This window comes from Alligator mississippiensis, chromosome 4 (assembly GCF_030867095.1).
Source record: "Alligator mississippiensis isolate rAllMis1 chromosome 4, rAllMis1, whole genome shotgun sequence".
In the NCBI taxonomy this organism is placed as follows: domain Eukaryota; kingdom Metazoa; phylum Chordata; order Crocodylia; family Alligatoridae; genus Alligator; species Alligator mississippiensis.
The window spans coordinates 248,701,615-248,724,684 of record NC_081827.1 but is presented as its reverse complement, the minus strand read 5'-3'; the positions used below and the strand labels follow the sequence as shown (position 1 = coordinate 248,724,684).

General features: G+C 42.6%; 1 protein-coding gene across 3 annotated transcripts in view; it reads left to right on the top strand.

The window, feature by feature from the left end:
* Window positions 1-23,070, top strand: part of PTPN4 (protein tyrosine phosphatase non-receptor type 4) — a 206,324-nt gene that overhangs the window by 90,886 nt on the left and 92,368 nt on the right. For all 3 annotated transcript variants that reach the window (XR_009462146.1, XM_059727499.1, XM_059727500.1), the window contains exons 4-8: window positions 12,579-12,621; window positions 12,716-12,794; window positions 19,349-19,393; window positions 19,644-19,696; window positions 22,021-22,141. Coding sequence is in view for 2 of the 3 variants with exons in the window: in XM_059727499.1 (XP_059583482.1) it covers window positions 12,579-12,621; window positions 12,716-12,794; window positions 19,349-19,393; window positions 19,644-19,696; window positions 22,021-22,141 (341 nt within the window). In the remaining variant the exon portion in view is untranslated. The remainder of the gene's footprint in view (window positions 1-12,578; window positions 12,622-12,715; window positions 12,795-19,348; window positions 19,394-19,643; window positions 19,697-22,020; window positions 22,142-23,070) is intronic.

Below are 23,070 nucleotides of genomic sequence, written 5' to 3'. Positions count from 1 at the left end.
GGGAGACAGTGTCAAAGGCCTTGCTGAAGTCCAGAAAGGCTACATCCACGGCGACACCTGCATCCAGTGCTTTTGTGACCTGATCGTAAAAGGCAATCAGGTTGGTCTGAGATGATCTGCCCTTAACAAAACCCTGCTGGTTGCCCCTGAGCATCATCCCCGATGCCGGCCCATCACAGATGTGCTCCTTGATGATCTTCTCAAAGAGTTTCCCCAGGATTGAGGTAAGACTGAGGGGCCTATAGTTGCCCGGGTCCTCCCTCCTCCCTTTTTTTAAAGATGGGGACCACACTGGCCATCTTCCAATCATCTGGAACCTGGCCCAAGCACCATGAGCGCTCATAAAGCCGTGCCAAGGGCCCAGCAATAACCCCTGCTAGCTCCCTCAACACCCTGGGGTGGAGAGCTTCTGGATCTGCTGACTTGAACACGTCCAGCCCCTCCAGAAGCACTCTAACCCAGTCCTCCTCAACCTTAGGTCTGGAGGCGTTCCCCTCAAGTCTGTCTTGAAACATGGTGGGGGAGTCCCGGTCCCTGTACAAGAAAACAGAGGTGAAGAATTTGTTAAAGAGGTCGGCCTTCTCCTCTGACACAACCACCAGATTGCCCAATGTATCTTGCAGGGGCCCCACATTTCCCGGTGCCGCCTTCCTCCTCCCTATGTATTTGAAAAAGGACTTTTTATTATCTTTGATCTTGGATGCTAGTCCTAGCTCTGTCTGCCTTAGCTTTCCTAACAGCCCCCCTACAGGCCCGAGCGGTGGAGGTATACTCCTCTTTGGAGATGGTCCCCCCCTTCCACCGGGTGTACGCTGCCTTTTTGGCAACCAGGCATTCCTGGATGTCGTTGGTGAGCCAGGGAGGCTTTGGGGCACTCTTGCCCCCCTTGCTTCTTGTTGGGATCGTCACCCCTTGGGCCCTGAGTATCGTCTCCTTAAGGAACAACCACTCATCTTGGGCACTGAGCTTCCCTGCCCTCGAGAACCCCAGCGCCTCTCCCACCAATCTCCTCAACTCGTTGAAGTTGGCCCTCTTGAAGTCTATGGCTACTGCCTTGCTGCAAGCCCTTGTCACCCTTCGCTGAATGATGAATTCCAGCAAGCGATGATCACTGTCACCCAGGTGGTCAAGGACCTGGAGCCCCCTTACCAGATCATGGCCTGTGGCCAGGACCAGGTCCAACAGGGCATTTCCTCTGGTGGGACTGTGCACCTCCTGGGCTAAGTGGAGGTCCTGTATCTCGGCCAGGAACCTCCTGGAACGGTCCGACCTGGCTGACTGCTCCTCCCAGCAAATGTCTGGGTAATTTAGATCACCCATGACAACTACATCCCTTGCCTTAAGTGCCTCTGCAAGCTGGCCCGAAAATTCCCGGTCCAGCTCCTCCCCTTGGTTGGGGGGTCTGTAGTAGACCCCCACTGTTACATCCCTCTCCCCACGACCCCCTTGTATCCTGACCCACAGCACTTCAGCTTGCCCCTCCTCCGACCCCATTTTGCTGGCAGAGGATGTGTATTGCTCTTTGACAGAGCGCCATACCTCCTCCCTTCCTTCCTTCTCTATCTCTCCTGTAGAGCCTATAGCCCCTAATGCTAACTGCCCAGTTGTGGGATGAATCCCACCACCTTTCTGTAAGCCCTACTATGTCTGGGTTTGAACTGGCTATTCTGAGGGCGAATTCCTCCTGTTTGTTCCCCATACTCTGACCATTGGTATACAGACATTTAAGGCCTTGCATAGCTGTGCATGCCACCTCCGAATTAGGAAGACTATCCGGACCCCTGTTTCTTACCTGGGCACTCCTTGCATGTGTCACCTGTCTTGCTCGGGTAGTGTCTGTGTGTATTCCTGCAGCCCCCTCCCCCGGCGAGGCTAGTTTTAAAGCTCGCTGTATGAGATCAGCCAACCTGGAAGAGAAGACACGCTTGCCTTTAGGAGAGAGGTGAAGCCCATCCTGCCCCAGCAAGTCCCCTGCCCGAAAGCATGGATCATTATCTAGGAACCCAAGGCTCACCTGGCGGCACCAACTCCGTAAGTGCCGGTTGACCTCGCCAATGCAGGCCTCGTGTTGCCGTCCCCACCTACTCACTGGAAGAAGAGAAGAGAATACCACCTGCGCCCCCGTCTCCAGAGCCTCAAAGTCCTTCGTAATGCGGTTAGGGTTTCCCCTGGCTGTGTCATTCATTCCCACGTGGATGACAACCATGGGGTACTAGCTATCACTACAGATTAAAGGGACTTGGGGGTCATGATTGACCTCAAGATGAACATGAGCCTTCAATGTGATGCTGCGGCTAGTAAAGCGAGCAAAACGCTGGCTTGCATGCATAGATGCTTCTCAAGCAAATCCCAGGACGTCATTCTCCCCTTGTACTTGGCCTTGGTGAGGCCGCACCTGGAGTACTGCGTCCATTTTTGGGGTCCAGCTTGAGAGAGTGCAGAGGAGAGCCACACACATGATCAGAGGTCAGGAAAACAGACTTTACGACAACAGGCTGAGCCACGAGACTCTTTAGCCTGGAAAAACGCAGGCTCAGGGGTGATCTGGTGGCCACCTATAAGTTTATCAGGGGTGCTCCCCAGGATCTGGGGGAGCATCTGTTCACCAGAGCGCCCCAAGGGATGACAAGGTCGAACAGTCACAGACTCCTCCATGACTGTTTCAGGCTGGACATAAGGAAGAACTTCTTTACTGTCCGAGCCCCAAAGGTTTGGAATAGACTGCTGCTGGAGGTGGTTCAAGCACCCACTTTGAATGCCTTCAAGAGACATTTGGATGTTTATCTTGATGGGATCCTGTGACCTCTGCTGACTTCCTGCCCCTTGGGCAGGGGGCTGGACTCGATGATCCTCCAGGGTCACTTCCAGCCCTAATGTCTATGCATCTGTCTAAGAGAGAATGTGATAAGCGATAACGTGACAGCAACTTACATAATGGGCAAATTAGTTTTTAATGTTCCTTACAGTATTGTACCACTTGCAAATATAGCTCGAGGTAAAGTCTCATCTGCTTCTTCTTGATCGTCTTTTGACGTTTTCTCCACAAAGCTTGATAAAAAGGTTGAGTGTCTTGAACAGCTACTCATGGTGGATCGTATATCTGGCTATGGTGATCTTGAAAGCAAGGATCCTGCTTCTTCTTTCCTCAGACCTGGCAGCTCAACATTTTCATTTTCCATTCTTTACAAATCTGCCTTTTCACTTGAGCTACCAAATTTCTGCAACTAAAGGGGGAAAATATTTTTATTTCAGCCTATTCTAGTCTGGCCTCATCCATCAGAATAAGTGGCTGGGAGTTGGCTTCCCCACTCCTTGCCAGAGAGAAGGCTCTGTTGCTTAACTTGCTGATCAGTTGCCCTGGGACTGTAGAGCCAAAAGGAAGTCTAGTCTGACTTCTGCCATCGGCCAGAGGATTAAGCTCACTCTGCTGGGTTGAAAGAGTTAACTATTTATCTATTACATAATTTTTTTTAAAAAATAGTTCTTAAACCTAAGCCACTTTGGGTACTTAGTGCAAGTGGGAAAGCAGGATACAAATATTTTAAATAAATAAATAGTAGCCCGGAGTTGCATTAACAACTTTTAAAATTATAATCTTTTAAAACAATATAGATGCTAGTCTATACTGTGTGTTGTTTAACATATATTAATTTGTTTACTTGCGTAGGATTCCTGAAGTAGACTCTTCTCAGATGATGTTGTTCTACCACATGGCTGTATGTGCTCTCTGTATGTGGCTTGTACTCTTTCAGGACAGTTACTACATGTTTTTAAATGTTTCTTCATTCTTGTTGCATTGTTAGCATACTCCTGCCTGCAATATTTACATCTACTAAACTTCTTCCTTCTTTCAGTGGCTTGAACTTCACTATAATGGTGCCACACACTAGTTTTCTGATTGGGCATTATTATGACTATTTCAAACCAAAAGCACTAAAAAACTAACGGATCTTATGCAAACACTTCCAACTTCCCCAACTCAAGAAGAGAAATGAGACATTGTTCTGTGTGTTTGCTGAACTGAAAGTGAAATAAAAATTAATTGCAGTTTTACTTTTGGTTTTGCTTTCACTTGCAGTCTGAGATGAAATAAGAATTTTAACTTTGGTTTTGATATGACCTGCACAGCTAATTAGAATTCATAATTTGTTTTTGGTTTGGATTATTATGCGAGTGTACTTATTTACTGTCTTGTTTACAAATCAATAAAACATATATATGTACTCTCTCTCACGTACTTCCTAGGGATAATCACTTGAAAAACATTAATTACAACTTTGAAACTGCCCAGCTTGCTTAGTATTGTATTGGCATCTACATTGTTACTAGTGCATTTTTAGAAGTGGAAAATTCCCCACCGAAAAATAAAGCACTGTAAAATTTTCTGTCCCATGTCTCTGCTTGTAGGGTCCCTTTCATCCTACTTTCTTATGATACTAAGTGCAGGTATAGTCAGTTTTTGTAATAATGGTATATAGAAACAGTAAATCTTAGACAATTTTAGTACTACTTCCTGGTCTTCAGACAAATTACTATAAGGTAAGGAACAATCTTTTAATTTCTGTATGATAGCCTGAACCCTAATCTGAACAATATTTTCCAGTTTGCAGCTAGCTTTTTTTTTGGTCCACTATCTTCCACTGAAGGATCCTTTCTCTAATGTATGATTTAAGCCAATCTGCAGCTCTTACTTTACCATGAATGATTATTTGCAGCTTATGGCTTAGTTATCCAAGCTTAATAAAGAATTAAACAGTATCTCAAGGCTTTGTATCATTTCTTTTGAAAGCAATTAAATACTTAAATAAGGCTTTGTTCTCCTGGTGACTGATATCAGTTCAGTTGGGTTGATTTTGAGTTAGGATTCATCATCCAGGCGGCATCCAAATGAAGCACAACCTCTGTGCAGTGTGCACGACCTCTGTGCTAGTGATTGTATCTGAACAACAAAAAAGCCTACAGATGAGTACATGGGATCTAGAATTTTGAAAAGGGGGTTCAGGAGGTTGGTGTATCATATAACATGTAACACAACGCACGTTTTTGTCCAGGTAAAAAGAATCTAGAACCTTCACTAGTATGCTAGGGCTACATTTTTCAGTTTAAGATCAAAGCAAACACAAGTACATCTTTATTGGAATGTGCATTTGTTTGCTGTATGACATAGCATTCATAAACTCAACAAACTAGGCAAAAATAATTAAAAGATCTTTTTTTTTTCTTTTGCCCTGTAGTCATTAGAACTAAATGGTACACAGCTTTCAGATTCATAAGACTAAGTTCAGGTGTTTCAACTGCAAGAGAAGGTTGAGAGGCGACCTTGTGGCTGCCTATAAGTTCATCACGGGGGCACAGAAGGGAATTGGTGAGGCTTTACTTACCAAGGCACCCCGGGGGGGTTACAAGAAATAATGGCCATAAGCTAGCAGAGAGCAGATTTAGACTGGACATTAGGAGGAACTTCTTCACAGTTCGAGTGGCCAAGGTCTGGAACGGGCTCCCAAGGGAGGTGGTGCTCTCCCCTACCCTGGGGGTCTTCAAGAGGAGGTTAGATAGGCATCTAGCTGGGGTCGTCTAAACCCAGCACTGTTTCCTGCCTATGCAGGGGGTCGGGCTCGATGATCTATTGAGGTCCCTTCCGACCCTAACATCTATGAATCTGTAATCTAGCCTTGAGTATTTTACAGTGCATCCAGTACTTAGTTTCCACACTCGAGTTGGTTTCCATGCCTGAGTTAAATTTTTTTTTTTGCTACAGTTAAAAACAGTTTGTAGATGTGTGAAATAGGAGCTTCTAAGAGGAACAGCAAACAGATAGAATTGCAGAAGAAAAGATGGCTTGATTAGTGGAAAATAAGACCATTTAAAAAGGAGAGGGTTGTTAACATCTGTGAAGAGTTTAGAAGGAATTGGTAGATTAAAATGAACCTTAATGACTCCTTCACTGCTGCCTGAATAGAAATGCTGCTGCTGTCATTGCCAGGCAGTTGGCTTTAAATTTGAGTGGATCTGCCCTTGATGAGTACAATTATTCATGACCAGTAGAATTGGCTTCTCACTGATTCTTCATGTGGTCTAATGCATGACATATGAAGGGGAATGACCAGATGGCTTCCTCTGAGCCTGCACAAATGTGAGGGGCTTTGACGAAAGGAGTGGTTGCTCATCATCACAGTCCGTGTCCTTGTGTAGAGGAGTGATAGAAGCCATTGCAGTATGGCACTATCTCTTTGAGTTATGTCCTGTAAATGGGTTAATAGCATCTTGCTGTTGACTGTCAACAGTTGAAGCAAGACTGAGCAACTTTGGGTTTGGATTCTGTGCTGACTTATTAATTGGATTTCTATGCTGCCCTTCCCAACAAAGGCTTAGGGTGACTCGCGATGAGAGAGAACAATATATATAAGCAAATGAAATAAAATATGAAACAAAAGCTTTCCTAAACAGGATCTCAGTCTTGCTTGTTAAACACCTGCTCAGATAGGAAGGCCTTGTGGTCATTAAATTATAAGTGAAATGTTTAATGTAATTGTTTTGTTGCATCCCTGTTGGATTGGAAGTTGGTCTTCAGCTAGCATAGGAAGCGGCTATGATATTTTTGGCTACCAGTTGAACAACACTTAGATTATTCTTTACATACTGTGAAGGTTTTTGGTTCCATTCCAAATACATTACACATCTCTTACTTTGATATGCTGAAGATGGTCCAATATCTGGCAAGGTGTCAGATTTTCAGTTCATAGCCCTGAAAATGAACATAAGAACATAAATTGTTATAATTTTAGTTTAGATACTTTAATTGAAAATAAATTCCATAAAGTTGGCACTTTAGGAACTTATAAATCCAAGCTAGAAGTGCTAATGCTATTTGATGACTCTAATGAAAACGTTCAATCACCTATTTTATTATAATATTATTGTTGTGATGCTTGTGAAAATGCCTCATTGCAAACAGTTTTTAATCATCTGGAAGGCACTTCATTACACAGAGCGAGAGGCACTATCTGCACAAAATAATATAGCATGTAGCTAAATGTTTTTTAAAAGTTGGGGCTGGGGACAACTAACTGGCTTTAAGGTGGAGTTTGGTAAGTTTGTAATGTAATGGCCTAGGATTGCAGAGGGGCCTCATTGCTCTAGGATGGGGTGGGCAAAATATGGCCCTCAGGTCGGATGCAGCGCACAGAGGGGCTTTCTCTGGCCTCTGGTGTGTCCCTTAGTCCCTTTTGACTGAGGCGCTGCCTGGCTGTGGCAAGTCCTGCCACCCCCCGGGCATGCACTGGGGCTGGGGCGGCTCCACAGCTGGACTGCTGTCGCCACTGCCCCCAGCCCCATGGTAGTGGCTGGGACCAGCACATTCAGCCCTGGCCCAGCATGCCCCCTGCCAGCTCCTGGTTCGCCTGTCCAGGCTGAGCAGTGGCAGCATGGGGCAAAAGACGCCCCTCCTCCTCGCGGCCACTGGCAATTCCAGGTGTAGCCACCTGGAGTCTGCACAGGGCTGCCCCGAATCTATGCTGTGTCACCACCGCCTCCAAGCTGCCCCACAGGGCAGCAGTGGCAGTGCAGAGCAGATGCAGGGCACCTCTGCGTGGGCTCTGGGCACCAGGAAGCAGTGGCGAGTGGGAGGGGCCTCTTTTACCCTGCACTGTGCAGTAGTTTCTGTCCTGCGCTGCTGGTGCTGAGCCTGGGCCCCAGTGCAGAGGGAAAAGTAGCCCTTCCCCCTCACCACCACTGACAGTTTTTGGTGCAGCTGTCCAGAGCCCATGACATACCAGGCTGCCCTGCTGCTCCATCACTACTGCCTCTGGGCTGCTCTGTGCGGCAGCAGTGACAGTACGGAGCTGCCGCAGGGCAGCTCGGAGGAGGCAGTGATAGATCTGTACAGCAGCCTGGCATGGTGTGTGCTCTGGGCAGTTGCACCAAAAACTGTCTAGCAGCAGCAAAGGGGAGGGGCTGCTTTCCTTCCCCCCCCCCCCCCCCACACACACACACACACACACTCTGTCTGTCTGTCTGTCTGTCTGTCTGTCTGTCTGTCTGTCTGTCTGTCTGTCTGTCTGTCTGTCTGTCTGTCAGCTTCTGCTGCTGTTCAGCCTGGACAGGCAAGCCCCAGAGTCAGGACAGGGTACATGAATTTGGCGCTGCGTGCATTGGTTCCCACCAGTACTGCGGAGCTGGGGGCAGCAGCCAGAAGGAGCTGCCCTAGCCGTGCAGCTGCCCAGGGGTGGCAGGACACGCCACAGCCAGGTGGTGCAGCGCAGGCATGGGCCACGCTAGGGTTGCTTGCTGTTGGTAGTGACAGGGGAGGCACTGCAGGGTGTGCTGGATCTGGGCTGTTGTGGGGCGGGGGTAAGGGTGGGTGCTGACTGGCTCAAGGGGGTGCACATGGGGCACTCCCACTCACCCCTTGGCAATGATCTTAATGAAGTTGTGGGAGATGGGCCAGGTACCAGAGAGCGGGAAAAGGGCCAGTGTAGTGTCCCTCTTTAGAAAAGGGAAGGAGGACCCAAAGAACTGCAGACTGGTTAGCCTCACCGCAATACTTGGGAAGGTACTGGAGCGTATCCTAAGGCAGGCCATATAGGATGCATATATAGAACATTCAGTTATTAAGCTTTTGATGTAGGTTTACTTTTTCTATTCTGTTTATCAACAGAAGAAACCCAGTTGTATTACCAGTAATGTAATGGGGTATTATTATCGTTGTACTTGGTGTAGGATAATGCGTGTGTTGTGGGAGTGGGGAGAAACCTGTTAGCTTTCATGCTTTTTAATATTCAGTTCTATTGTTTAAAAATCTTCATCTAAATCGCATAAACCTTGTTTTTAGTATTATTATATATTACAGTCTCATTGTAATAGCAAAACTCTATTATGCTGATTTAAGTACTTGGGTAGTCGGATAGGTTTTACTGGGTATGAAACTGGTTCCTGGTCTCTTAAAGTTTCGCCTTAATTTGTTCTCCCCTTCTCTTCTTTTAGATGCATCATGTGTTAGTTATGGAACCATTTTCTTACTTCTGTTGGTAAAGGTTAAAATATTGTGAATATTAAGACCTGTTTTGTCCCACTGCTATTTGTGTACAACTCAAAACTTGGAAGGCAAATCAACTAAATCAGTTTGCTTCACAAAATGAGTTCCCATTTAAGCCGTTGTTGCTATGTATCCCACTTCCAGCAATGGTACATATGTGCAGATTGGTTTCTTCTCTCAGGCCTGATGAAGTCATAACTTACCTCAAGCTCCTTAGGTGGAGGAAAATTAACAGCCTAAACCAGCACCCTCAGAAAACCCCCCCAGCCACTGATACCACCTTGAATAGTGTTTAGTACTTCATTTGGCACCGGTCTTACGTTATATAAGAAGTGCCATACTAGGCTAGCGGTCCACCTAGCTCAATCTCCAACCGTGGCAGAAGGGGAAACCTAAACGGTGTATATCTAGACTAGTCCATCCCCTCTCCATTATGCATCGTGAGCTTGATGCTCATAACCCCAACTACCTACTGTTGTGATAGTTGCTCTCAGCACTGATCTGAATATCGCTGTCTTTCAAAGTACTGAGTGAGCCTGAATCATTTCTGAATTTGTCTATGAGAGTGCCGTCTCTGGTATCCATGCTCTAAGACACTACTCACAACTGGGGTGCCACAAGACCCTTCCAAGGTTGCTGCAGCGCTGGCATCTCTTCTGCCACTAGGTAAAACTGCTCCGTGCACCATATGCAGAGTCTTGACTAGGAAGCAGCTGCAACAAGAGCCAGGTGCTCGTGCCTGCATTAGGCTTATCTGATAAACCTTCCTTCTCTGGCCCCTAAATGCTCCTCCTATAAAATAGACACAAAGGACGTTTCCACCTGGCAGCAGTAGTGGCATGACAGCCTGGAGCAACACAGGAAACCCACGGATAAATGTCCAGGCAGCCGCACTGCCCGCAGGTGGAATTTTCCTGGAAACAACTGTGAAGGGCTGGACTGAGAGGGGCTGTGGAAGGAGCGGGGATGCCTGCCTGCATAGGTTTATCTAATCAATATTTACACTAACATTGATCTGATAAATCTAATGTAGGCAGGACCTCCCACTCCTGCCACAGTCGCTTCCTGGTCAGACTCTGCTTGAGGCACAGAGGGCAACTTTCACTCAGCTACAGTGGCAGCAGCACCCTGGCTGAGACCCATCGAGGTAAGCTGAGGCAGTACAACAGCGGTTCTCAACTAGAGTGCCACTAAATTCAGAAAAATTTCCTGCAGAGGCATAACTAAGGGCAGTGTTATCCAGCAAGTATTACCTTGTAAATGCTGTGCATGCACAAGAACATCTAATGAAATTTGGAGGCTGAGGCAGGAGGGCAAGGTGATCATGGCAAACTTCACTGCAGTGGGTATGAAGCCCTTTGACTCCCCCTCCCCCAAAGTTTAGGAAACACTAAAGGAAGTCGTACTCACCCATGTCTGCCCACCCAACTCCCTATTTCTTGTGATGTTCACTTCTGGCCCTAGAGGACAACTTAGGGGCATGCAACTAGAAAATAAACTTCTATTGCCCCCTCAAAGGCTAGATCTGTCTCGCCTACAAAATCTTGCAGCATTACTCAGGAGGCTTGTGTAGTACTTGTTCACTTTGTTCAACAGCATGAGCAGGAAACTTGGAAAGAACACACTCGGATGGAGAAACCAATTCCATCTACTGTTTTTATGTCCTTCCTGTTGAGGTAATAGCCATCATTTCTGCTGCTTAGACTTCTGTTTACTCACGGAGTCTATCTTGAGATGAACTTTACACCATAGCAAGGAGACATTTGGGAAATTTTGAAGGCTGTCTTTACTCCTCCTCCGTGCCCTCCTCTCTCTTCCACCCACTTCTTCTCTTTTCTTTTTCTTTTCTTTTCACCACCACAGAACTCTTGGTCTTAAACATCATTTTGCTGAGTGGGCAAATGGTCCAAGTTATGATGCAGAACAGGCATAAATGTTTTATGTGTCAGTAAGCAAGGAGGAACATAATTTCCTCTTGTTCTGCAAAACTGGGTCTGGAACAGGTGTTAATCAGCAAATTGTATCTGTAGCTGTGTCTACTGAATACTATAGTAGACCAGCGCAGCACTCAATTCACAGCTGACCTTCAGTGTATTATCAAGCACTACAAAGCATCTTCCACAGGTAATTTGGTCTCCTGAGAATGAATGTTTATCATGGGCAAATACAGTGTCTGTCAGATGGTTTGCTCTGAATCAGTTAGGGCAGTGTTTCCCAACCAGTGTGCCATGGCACAAAAATGTGCTGTCAGAAATGAACAGGTGTGCCGCCGAATTTTGCCATAGTAATGAACTACAATAGGTATGAGGATGGGGAATTCTTTAACAGGTGTGTTGTGGAAATTTTTTATTAATGTAAGTGTGCCCTGGGCTGGAAAAGGTCGGGGAACACTGAGTTAAGGATATCAGCCCAAGTTCACTCTTCAAGTGATTTTTTTCATCTTGTAGACTCCATGATAACAGGTGCCTACCTCTGGTCCTGTTAATACAGAGGGTCATGAAGAAGCTTAGACAAGTCTTGGCAGTAGTTATAATGCTAGCACCATCTTGATCCAGACAATTTGGGTACAGCCTAAAGGGCTAGTCAGCTGGGGACATCTCTTGGCCTATCTGACATAATCTCCCAGAGAGGAAAAGCAAATTTTACCCCTACGCCCATCATTATTACATATGAAAGCAGAAATATTGCCTGAAAGAAGTAGCACTACAGGGAGTGTACATATCTGTTCACTCAACTTCTGTAGCACCACAAATGTAATGTGGCCAGTCTAAAAAAATAAAAAAAAAATTTAGCTGCTATATTATCTGTATAACCATTGAGGAGTTTTTAATATTTTAATGAGTCTTACCATTTGCAGACTAGCATTTTATAAACACTAATTGCCACATGGGTTCTACAAATAAGTTGAGCTATCCTTATCCCCAACTCGGAGGTTGTGAAACACGGACATAAAGGTAAGAAATTCAGAGTCCCTGCACATGTCCATTCTCCAGTAGTGTCCTACACTGGGTACAATGCATACTGAACAAGTTAACTTAGGTGCTGAAGGTAGTTTATCTGTGGCAGCATAGAGCTCTGGCTGGTCTATATTACCTTTCTAAGCAGAGTAAACTAGTCTGTGCAGTTGTGTTGTCAGGACTATAATGCTCCTAGTACCTGAGATTAGGTCATTTAAAGCTACCTCAGACATGTATTGTTAACCCTCTGTAGTCACAGTGGCGTCTCAGCTGCCAACAACCAGCAGAGCAGGAAGCTTGAATAGCCCCTGCATGTTTAGGAACATGTGGACAGATACCAAGGTTAACACAGGAGACAAGAGGAACAGTGTTTGAGAAGGGCAGTACCTGAAAACCTGAGATCTTTTCTGAAGAATCCGTCAGCGGGCTTTGCTTTGCATGCCAAGAGTCTATTTCTTCGTTTGGAGGCCTACATATAACATAACAGGCTAGCAAATGATATTCAGCATTGCCATGTCAGTTTGTAATTCATGAAACGATATTGTTGATCTTTAAAGTAATTAGTTTTATATTTTTTTGTTCTCCAGAGGTGGATGGATCCAAACAAGCCAATTAGGAAGCAATTAAAAAGTGAGTTGATGCATTTAGTTGGTCAATTACAAATATGATTTCTATTAAAGTTTTTAAAATAAATGATTAATTAGAAATTCTTTTGTTGTTCTAGGAGGATCTCCTTACAGTTTGAACTTTAGAGTCAAATTTTTTGTAAGTGACCCTAACAAGCTTCAAGAAGAATACACGAGGTAGGTAATTTATGATTGAAAAACCCTCCTGGAATGTTTAGAAGTAGAAATAAGCATTTATGTAGAACGTATAACTTTGAAAGCACAATGTATTGCAGTTTCTTCCTTAAAATCTGTTTTATAAGTTTCTCTTGTCATGTGTTTAAGATTTTTTCCATAGCTTATAGTGAAAATTTCCACATGGACAAAAAGCGCATCAATGCATATAAAAAGCCGTTGAATGCATAGTTTATAAATTAAATGAATATATGCAGTATATACAATAATAACATGAAGAAAACATTCCTAGATAGAAATAGGAAACAGGAAAATGAGGAACAGATAGGGGGAGGAAAACAGCTCTGTTGCTCTATTCATCCATGGGTAAATATTCATTTATACTTTCACTTGTTGTCTCTCATCCATTTGGAAAAATTAAAACCCTCGTAAGTCTTTGAAATTCAATAAAGTTTTTTTTCATTTTTTTTTTTTTTTTCTGTTCCTTTCATCCAAGCAGCAAAGTATTCTACTTTCCTTTTGCTGGCCTAACAATGGCTACATACATTAATTCAGTTTCTCCTGGGATATCCGTGCTGTACGTTGCTAACCAGTAACTTTTTAAGATGAGACCTTTCTGGCAGTGTATCATTTAGCATGTAAGGAAGACAGAAGTGTTATAAATACAATCATAATTTTCATGGGACCAATGAACGTGGACAGCAAAAGGTCTATTTTTGCTGTTTGCTTCTCTCCTTATGCTAAAATAGGTGGTGACTAGCAAATATCATTTTATATGTATTCCAATTTCTAGCCAAAATGTTTTTTTTAACTTAATGAGCCCCATCTTCATTGCTCCTATTATTTAAGGAGTGCATGCATTGTGTAAGCTTTTTTTAGATATATATTGCTAAACCTTCCATAATTTCCTATTCTGTCCAACAGTATTGAAAAGGTTTGTGCCCTAAACCAGACCCTTTTTAGCTAATAACTAAATACCTTCACTGTACACAGAACACACTGAACAGAGAATGAGCTCAGCTTTATCATTATGACTTATAAGTACAACAGAGCATCCCGATGAGACATTTCACAAGAAGACTTTTAATCTCTATACAGATGAAATTTTTGCCCTTAATTGGTTTTGCAGTCATAAAAACTCAGTGGAAATAATCAGTCTACTAGAACATATTTGTGTCATGAAAACTAAACTGAGCTTATCCTAAGCACCCTTTTAACATAGTTTGTATTAATTGAATCACAAAACACTAGGAACAAGAAGTTAAATTTTCTTCTTAAACGTAATTCAGATACTCTCAGCAGAATAAATGTAATTGTTCTAACAGGCATATTTTACAAAAATGAAACAAGTTTAACTTATTTTTTATAGCTATTACATTTTTCTGTAGCAATCTGTTTTACAGTGGAGAAAGAGTTTTATATGAAAAAATCTTTAATGTCTGTTTTATTTATAAGATTGGCTAATGAATTAAAGGTTGTAATGGCCTTGAATTTTGGGACCTTTTGTCCTGGTTTAATGCCTTCATAGTGCTTTGAAAAACTGAACTTTTTACTTGTGGTCAGATGAAATTCAGTTGCATTTTTTGTAGCAGTTTGTGTTAGCACCAGTGTCTTTCCTTGACAAGGGTCAATTGGCAGAACTCTGTTCTGATCACTGTATATGTACCCTCTTACTAGCTGCAAGCACACCATTTTGTTTCTTGCATTAATGGTGCCATAATGCACTTCTGGGTGATCTGATTCTTCTGTCTGTGCAAGCCTGTAAAAAAACAAACAAAAAGCAACAACAAACAAACAAAAAACCTATGGGGTTTATTACTAACCCACTAATTAAGAATACTTTAAGCCCCCCACTACACGTTACAGGTATTGCACAGTTAAAGGCCAAAGTACTTATAACACAATAAAAAACTCCAACCAGCTATCAAGTTAGACCTCAAAAATGTGTACTAACTATAGCTGGTTGCTGTTGAGCTTTAATTTGCACATATATCAGGGTCTCCCCTGCAGCTGGGAACCTGTCAGCTGATGGGGTTTCCAGCCATAGGGGTGTGTACCATGCCCAGTGAGAAATCCCCAGACCCAGGGGATGGCAGCTGCCACAATCTCCCAGGTATGTGGGTTTCATGCATCCCCAAGCCCTGGGGATGGCAGCTGCTTTGATTTCCTGGGCCCACCGATGACTGGAAGCCCCTCAACTGAGAAGTTTCCCAGCTACAGGAGCATGCTTGTTGGTGCAGGGGGAGCCCAGGACTGGGCTTTAGTTAATCCATTAGGCACATAAGTTTCTACCAGTAAAGTTACTTGGATGCTCCAGGTTCTATCACTGAGTACCCCCAAAACTGCTGCCCTCTTGTCTGAGCTGAGGACTTTGTGCCAGTCTCATGCTTAAGGCTGGTTGGTATCTCAAATGAAGCATTTCTACACTAAGCCCCCTGAGGGACCTTAACTCATTGGCATTGTCAAGACATAATTGTGTAGAGCAGTGATTCTCAATCAGTATGCAGTGAGATCCTTTTAAACGTGACGCAGGGTGCTGCACAATATTTGCACTGTTAGATATGCAAACACCTATACAATTCACAAAATAAACCCAGAGATTTCGAATAGGCATCCGTGGTGTCAAAACATTCTGACCTGTTGTCATCTTTCTGAGTTCATGGCTGCAAAAATTGCTATATTGTTTTTCTGTAGTTAGAAAACATGGCAAAATGAAGATCTGGCATTTTCTGAGTGCCTTGAGTCTAAAAGATTTGAGAACCATTAGTGTATAGTAGGGGTTTCCAACCTTTTTGGAGCAGTGTACCTCCAGTGGCCAGTTGCAGGGAGGTGGGGGGGAGGGGCTCAGTCAAGTGGGGGAGGGCGGGGGGAGTGGCGCGCAGCCAAATGCAGAGCGGCAGCAGCCGTTGCATGAGAACTTCCCCTGTGTCCGGCTGGGTGGGTGGCACCTGCGTGGCTGCATGGGATGGTGCATGGTGGCACTTCATCCCTGCCCACCTGTGTACACCCCCCAGGGCCCTCTCAAGTACCCCTGGGGGTATGTGTACCCCCAGTTGACAACCCCTGGTGTATAGACTGAAGCCCAGCAGGCATAGCAGAAGATCTCAGTTCAGTTCAAAGCTCTCTTCATCTTCCACCTCCCAGGGAAATGCCCTGCCTCTCTGGCGGTGAACTAGGTTGAGTGAGGATCACCCTTTTGTTGAAGCTGCCCCCACTGCACAGGGGCACGGGGACAGGATGGGTGGCTCCTGCCACTGCGTGCACTCCCAGGCAAGCATAGGGGGGCATATGCCCCCCAATCTGTGTGTAGGGTGAGGGTGGGCTGCCACTGCGGGCTTTGCCCCAGATGTCAAACTTCATTGCTACGGCACTGAGTGCATCTTAAAGTTATTAATTGTTTCTGTGCTGTGACGGGTCAATTCTCTTAATCTTGAATGCAAGTTAGTAAGTTTTACAAAAAAACTAGAACTCTTGGTTCCAAAATGATACTTTTTATTAGACCGTGGCAAGAAAATTGTCCTTTTCTGCAAGCTTTTGGGATCAAAGTCCCTTCGTCAGGGTCTGGGAACCGTGTAGATGGTACAAGATGGTAAAAAGTCCCCATAGGTAGAAAATAAACTTCATTTTTGCACAGAAGGAGCTGAAGATGGAAGGCTGTCCCTCTGGGTCCATGAGAGTGTCTTTGTGAGCTGTGTTGAGTAGCTCTTTGTGTTGATCGGTAGAATTCTTTCCCTGGAGGTGTCAGATGGCAAGCAGGGAGGTAAAAAAAAACTTGCTTGTTGTTCTGCAATGAAGTTTAAAATCCAAAATCAGCTAGTAAGTTTAAAATCCACACAGTAAGTTTAATATTTAATATAGTAAAATTGGATCTGAATATTTTAATATAAACAAGTGCTTTTGCCAAACAGCTGTATTCATTGTTATTAATACTTGCTATCAATTTGTTGCTCCAGCACTGTGTCTTGCCCCATCCTCATTAAAAAATTAGGCGACTGTGGTGTCGACCCCTACGCAGTCAGATAGGTCACTAATTGGCTGGAGGGCCACACCAAGAGAGTGGTGGTGGATGGGTCATTTTCGACCTGGAGGGACGTGGGCAGTGGGGTGCCCCAGGGCTCGGTCCTTGGGCCTGCACTGTTTAATATCTTCATTGGCAACTTGAATGAGGGGGTGAAAAGCACCTTGTTTAAGTTTGCACATAACACTAAGATGTGGGGAAAAGTGGGCACACTAGAAGGGAGGGACAGGCTACAACTAGATCTGGACAGGTTACAGGGGTGGGCGGATGAGAATAGGATGGGATTCGATACAGACAAGTGCAAGGTACTGCACCTGGGGAGGAAGAACCAGCAGCAGACCTACAGGCTGGGGAACTCCCTTCTTGTCAGCAGAGGGGGAGAAAAGGATCTTGGAGTCATTATTGATTCCAAGATGCACATGGGCCGCCAATGTGGGGACGCGGTTAGGAAGGCTAACTGCATCTTGTCCTGCATCCGCAGATGCATCAAGAGCAGGGCCAAGGAGGCCCACCCCCTCTATGTGGCATTGGTCAGGCCACAGTTGGAGCACTGCGTCCAGTTCTGGGCGCTGCACTTCAGGAGGGATGTGGCCAGCATCGAGAGGGTCCAGAGGAGGGCCACCTGCATGATCGGGGGGCAGCAGGGGAGGCCCTACAAGGAGAGGCTACAGGACCTGAACCTGTTCAGCCTCCACAAGAGAAGGCTGAGAGGGGATCTGATGGCTGCCTACGAACTTGCCAAGGGGGACCAACAGGCTATGGGAGAGTCCTTGTTCCCCCAAGCACTACTGGGAGTTGCAAGAAATAACGGCCATAAGCTGACTGAGAGTAGATTCAGGCTGGACATCAGGAAGCGCTACTTCACGGTCAGGGCGGCTAGGAGCTGGAACCAACTTCCAGGGGAGGTGGTGCTGGCTCCTACCCTGTGGGTCTTCAGAAGGAGGCTAGATAATCACCTAGCCGGGGTCATTTGACCCCAGCATCCTTTTCTGCCAATGGCAGGGGGTCAGACTTGATGCTCAGGTCCCTTCCGACCCTACAAACTATGAGAGTATTTTATTAATGATTTTATGCCACCAGTCAGAGCAGAATTGCAAGAAGGAAAAATATATGATGGTATTATTATCAGGGCTTAGGATGTCCCAAAGCAGTGCTGTATACAAGAAAGCAACAGTGTTCTGTTCTGTGGAGCATTTGTTAATGGAGGCATCAGAACATAGAAAGTACAATACTATTACTGTGCTGCATTGTAAGGGATTGTTTCCAATGGAAATAATGGGTTCTGATAACAGTAAACAGCCTCAATGCACATTGTATGACATTTTGCAACAAGTGTGATTTGTATCTTGTCATTATATTACTTTCTTATTGTTATGATGGTTTTTTGTTGCAAGTGTGATTGTCCACTTTGTAATTTATATACATGTTTACTTCCATACAGTCCTGTAAATCTATTGTTTGTGCAGAGTGGGAACCTTAAAGATAACTTGGTTTTTGTATATACAAATTGAGACACTTTAGAGGGCCCTGATATTCAGAGGTTGGATTCCTATTGCTCTGTAAAAATAAAGGGCCCTTTAAAATTGCTAAAATTTGGGTGTAGGATCAAGAATACAATTAAATATCATAGACTGCCTTAGCTTTTATTTTTAAAAAACCTTCAGTTAGTGAGTAAAGGATTAAGTGAATACCAAAAAACTAATAGGCTACCTGTGCCTCGTGCAGGGGGGTTATATTTAGAGAAATCTGCTTATACTGTGTGTCATATAGTTTGTATTTGTCGTCATCTGTTTTCTGTCACTAAATTGACTTGATTGAAAACAGTCTCCTTCTTTTCAAATGTTCATCTGCTTATTTTTCTGCTTTTTGTTCCATCAAAAGGGTAAGCAGTGGGAGAACCAGATGAACTATTTAAAACAGGCTGTCTCCTGTAAAAGTCATTTAAAATTAAAGGAGAGAATACTATTATGCAGTTTATAAACAAGTATAGAAGAAATGTTTATGGAAAACATGAAAAATTCTCAAACGCTTACGAAGTTTGGCATCCGTGTTTTTAGCTCTGACATTAAATTGCATCAGCTAGTCTCAGAGTTTAAATAACCAGTGATTTCCTTTTGAAGTTGGTGAGAATTATTATTCCTTTAATACCCCTGAAAATTGGGCATGTTTTTCTTTTGGTACATAGATACAAAGTTGCATTCTTCTAGTCTTGGCAGAAAGTTAAATAGTTAATGTTCATAGTATTTTGATTTCAGCAAACAGACATTCCTACTTTTTTCCATATTTTCTACTTGATCTAGGAACTTGACTATTGCTTGTTATGTCTTCCTGAAATAGAATTTAAAAGTGGAGGTTCATTTGTGAACGGATATGCTTCTTTAACCAGTGCCTCAAATTCAACTTCTAAACGTCAACATTTAGGAAATAGCAAAATGCAAGGTTTCAAGCAGGAGCCTCGGAAGCAATTTAAGCTTCATGTTAAAATTTAATTTGAAGTATTTGTTGTCAATTTGTGATGGTATTCGTTTTGTTTTTTAAGGTACCAGTATTTTTTGCAAATTAAACAAGATATTCTTACTGGAAGGTAAGTTCTTTGTTATGACCATTTTCAGAAATAAACAACTAAACTGCATCAATAAAATCTTAAGAGTATAAACTATAATTTTTGCTTAAATAGAATTATTTTCGTTTGGATTTGGAACTTTATAATAAATATTTATCAAAACTTTTTTATTGTTGGGTGTCTGTGTTGTAAATGACTGTTAGATTTTTCAAAGAGAACATAATTCATATAAATATATATTTCTATTTGTTTTTATGTTTAAAAATTGTAGATTACCCTGTCCTTATAATACTGCTGCTCTTTTGGCTTCCTATGCTGTTCAGTGTAAGTATAGCACACTATATATGAGCCCATAACTACAAATTGTGCCTTGCATATTTCTGGTTATTCAATGATCATTCTAGCTATCGTATGTTAATGAATTGTAATAAGTACGTTTAATGGATTTTACAGTATTGTGAAATCAACACAAATATGCGGGGAGGGTTTCCCCTATCAGCAAGGGAAAGCAGCTTCTTAGCCACTTAGTGGTGTTTTTGCTGAAGTACTTGGTACCAAGAAGTTTTACTGCTAAGTTTCCATGTTCTTCTCCATTTAATATATATTAAGAAGAATTTTCCATATACTCTAAAGTGTAATAAGTTTCTTTCTCAGGCATGACAATTGGAAGGGCTTTAGATGTCGAAATTTCTTCCTGTGAGCCTTCAAAGATGAATGGAACAGGGTGTTCTGGTGCTGTCCAGCCAGATTGTTCCATTTGCCAATTTTAGGCAAATCAGCAGGGCTATAAAGGGTTGGATCGTGAATATCTTTATGACCTTTCCTTCTTTCATCTTTTGGTGTTATAACACCTTAGTAATTCTGTGGATGAACTGAAGAAAATATTGTAGACTTTTTGAAAATTGGGAAATGACAAAAACTGGTATTGCAGTGATTGATTTAATTCACGCTATTGTGAATCTTTTTCTGAATAATTGTTTTTTTCATACATTTTTCCTGATGTATATGTAGTGGGTTAATCTGTGCAACTCTTTTTATGCCAGGTAAATAGTCCAAAGTCTTTATCCAAAAATACCCTGTACAACTTCGATTAGTAATGAAAACTTGCAAGATCATTGTGCCACTTACCTTCCTGGATAATTTAGGTTTTGGGTTTTTTTTAAATTAAATGCTATGAATTGCATTTTCTTTGAAAAAGGGCCAGGGTATCCATGTGGATAATATTAGTACAATGATGTACAAATCAGGTTCCATTTGGCATACTTATTTTAACCAAAGAAGCTGTTACCTTCACCAGAAAAGTAGCGTGCCTGGAGACACTACTATGCATACCATAGCTGTCACTTGTGTTATGAGCTGCTGTGGCAGTAGGCCTTTGTCTAAAGTTTCCCAGGCATTGGGTGCCTTAGTCCCCCAGTAGTTTTAGGTGGGCAGCACAAGCTAACAGTCTGGCAAGGACTATGGCATGGTTAGAAATAGAAGCTGCATTCCTAGGGATAAGATTCAGGGGCAAGAATAAATCACAGATCGTATAGTTTCTTGCGTTTTCCATAGCTTTTTCATATCTGTCTGATTTTTAACATGTGGTTACTGATTCCTATAATTCTCCCGATTATGTATTAAATCTTTTTGTTTTTATAACTTATTGACTGTGGGGAACATGATTTGGGAACATTTGACTGTCATGCAGGCCTCTTTTCTGAAGAGGATTCTTGTAATTTCTGAGCATGTGCTAAATAAAAAGTGTGATTCTTTAAGCTGGCAAAATCTCTGCTAAGAGCTGGTAAAGCTGAGGCACCCTGGGCCAAAGAATTGGCCCCTTGGCACATCTCTGTTTGTTTTCAGTGACTACGCAGCAGATGGCAGAGGAGGTTTGGGGCTGAAGGACACTGCTGAGGGTGTAAGAGCACCCTGGAGTGGGTCTCAAAAGTACAGCTGACAGAATTTGTGTCAGTGTATCACAGTACTAATTATTGTTGTTATCTTAAAGCGTATTTTTTGGCAAATTTTTCTTTCTTATAGCAGATAATAAATTTTAGATTTAAATATGCAGTAGAGGTTATTTTAGGTGTCTTAAAGCTGTAAAATATGGCTTGAAATTGTAATCAATTTCTTTAAAATTTCCTGTTATGTATTTCATACATTCAGCTACATGTATCTGAGCCAATAACAAATTAACAATCATTTCTTTGTCCTTCTGGGAATGTTTTGGCCTAGATTGGATGGGTCATTTTTGCAAATCAAATATTCTAGAGAGCAAAATAAGCATCCTTTCTTAAGAAAGTGAATCCTCATAATGATATGAAAGCATACAGATGAAAATTGGTTACTGAACTATATTGTGGTAGAACTGTTGTTTAGAATTAGTCATTTTGTAGGCAGTGAACAAATGTTTATATTTGAATGTAAATATTTTCATAAACCAGCTTGCCAGGCACCCAGTTGTCATACAGGTGCCTTTTTTAAACTTCTGCAACAAATTAATAAGGCAATTTTTATAAGAAGAAAAGGGAAATTCAGACTTGTTCTGTCTTTCACCTGCTATAGAACTTAAGGTGGTTAACATAGTCCTAGCTCTAATTGGGCTGTAGTTGTGTTACATATGCTTGTGCTAAACAAATAATCTTTTTCCCTTTTTAATCTTTTAGCTGAACTGGGAGACTACAGTCATTCAGAAAACTTGCCAGGCTACCTCTCAGACTATTCTTTCATCCCTAGCCAGCCTCAAGACTTTGAAAAAGAAATAGCAAAATTACATCAACAGCACATGTAAGGATTTACAGAAAAAAGTCTTACTTGGTCAAATCACTTATTGCCAACTGCTGTGGTTTTATAGGAACATGCCTAAATTTCTTGTTTGAAAATTCGTTTTAAATGTTTATTTACAATGCAGTATTCTTACAGAAAGTTTGTATAAAACACCACTAACGCTTGGAGAGGAAGGCTCAGAATAAATGCATTTACTTTTCAACTAATTTGAAGTAGTGCTACATTTCTTTGCTAAGAAAGTTTTTTGGTCATTCAGAACTGTCTGCAGAATATTTCTGGGTATGTTGCCTAGCAGAACTTTATTTTAGGCATAAATAAAGCCTTTTCTGCAATTCATCTGATTCTTTCTCTTGTGCACTTCTGTGAATCCGTACTGCAAGGTTACAATGAAATGAATACATTATATTCAGTATACATTTTCTGAGTCTTATGGTACTGAATAATTGATATAATTTCAGTTGGAGTCCTTTTTTAAAGCATTTGTTTGAAATTGGGGGGTACTGACTGTTTTATGAGCTTTCAAAATTATCAATTGCTGATTGAATCCATATTGTTTAGATTCAATCAAGCATGTTGCAAATTAAATTACCGTTAAGGAAAAATAAACAATTTGGGTTTAGTAATAATGCAAACAGTAAAACGTAGGATAAGCCATGGGAAAAGCAAATATTCTTTTTGTCCTAAATACAGATGGCCACAAGTGTTTCTAGGTTTTTTTTCACTAATACTCCATTTGCAGACACTTACACGATGCAGTAATATATGTGCCTTAGTCTGTATCTGTGTGTACTATATCCCTGTGTCACACCTTTTTAAAAGTTATGCCTGTATACAGAAAAAAATAAGTAACAGGGCTGCAAGCTTGCACATCATATGTGGTGACTAATCAAAGCAGCAGTTTTTTACTTGGTCTATAACCACTTCTGTTA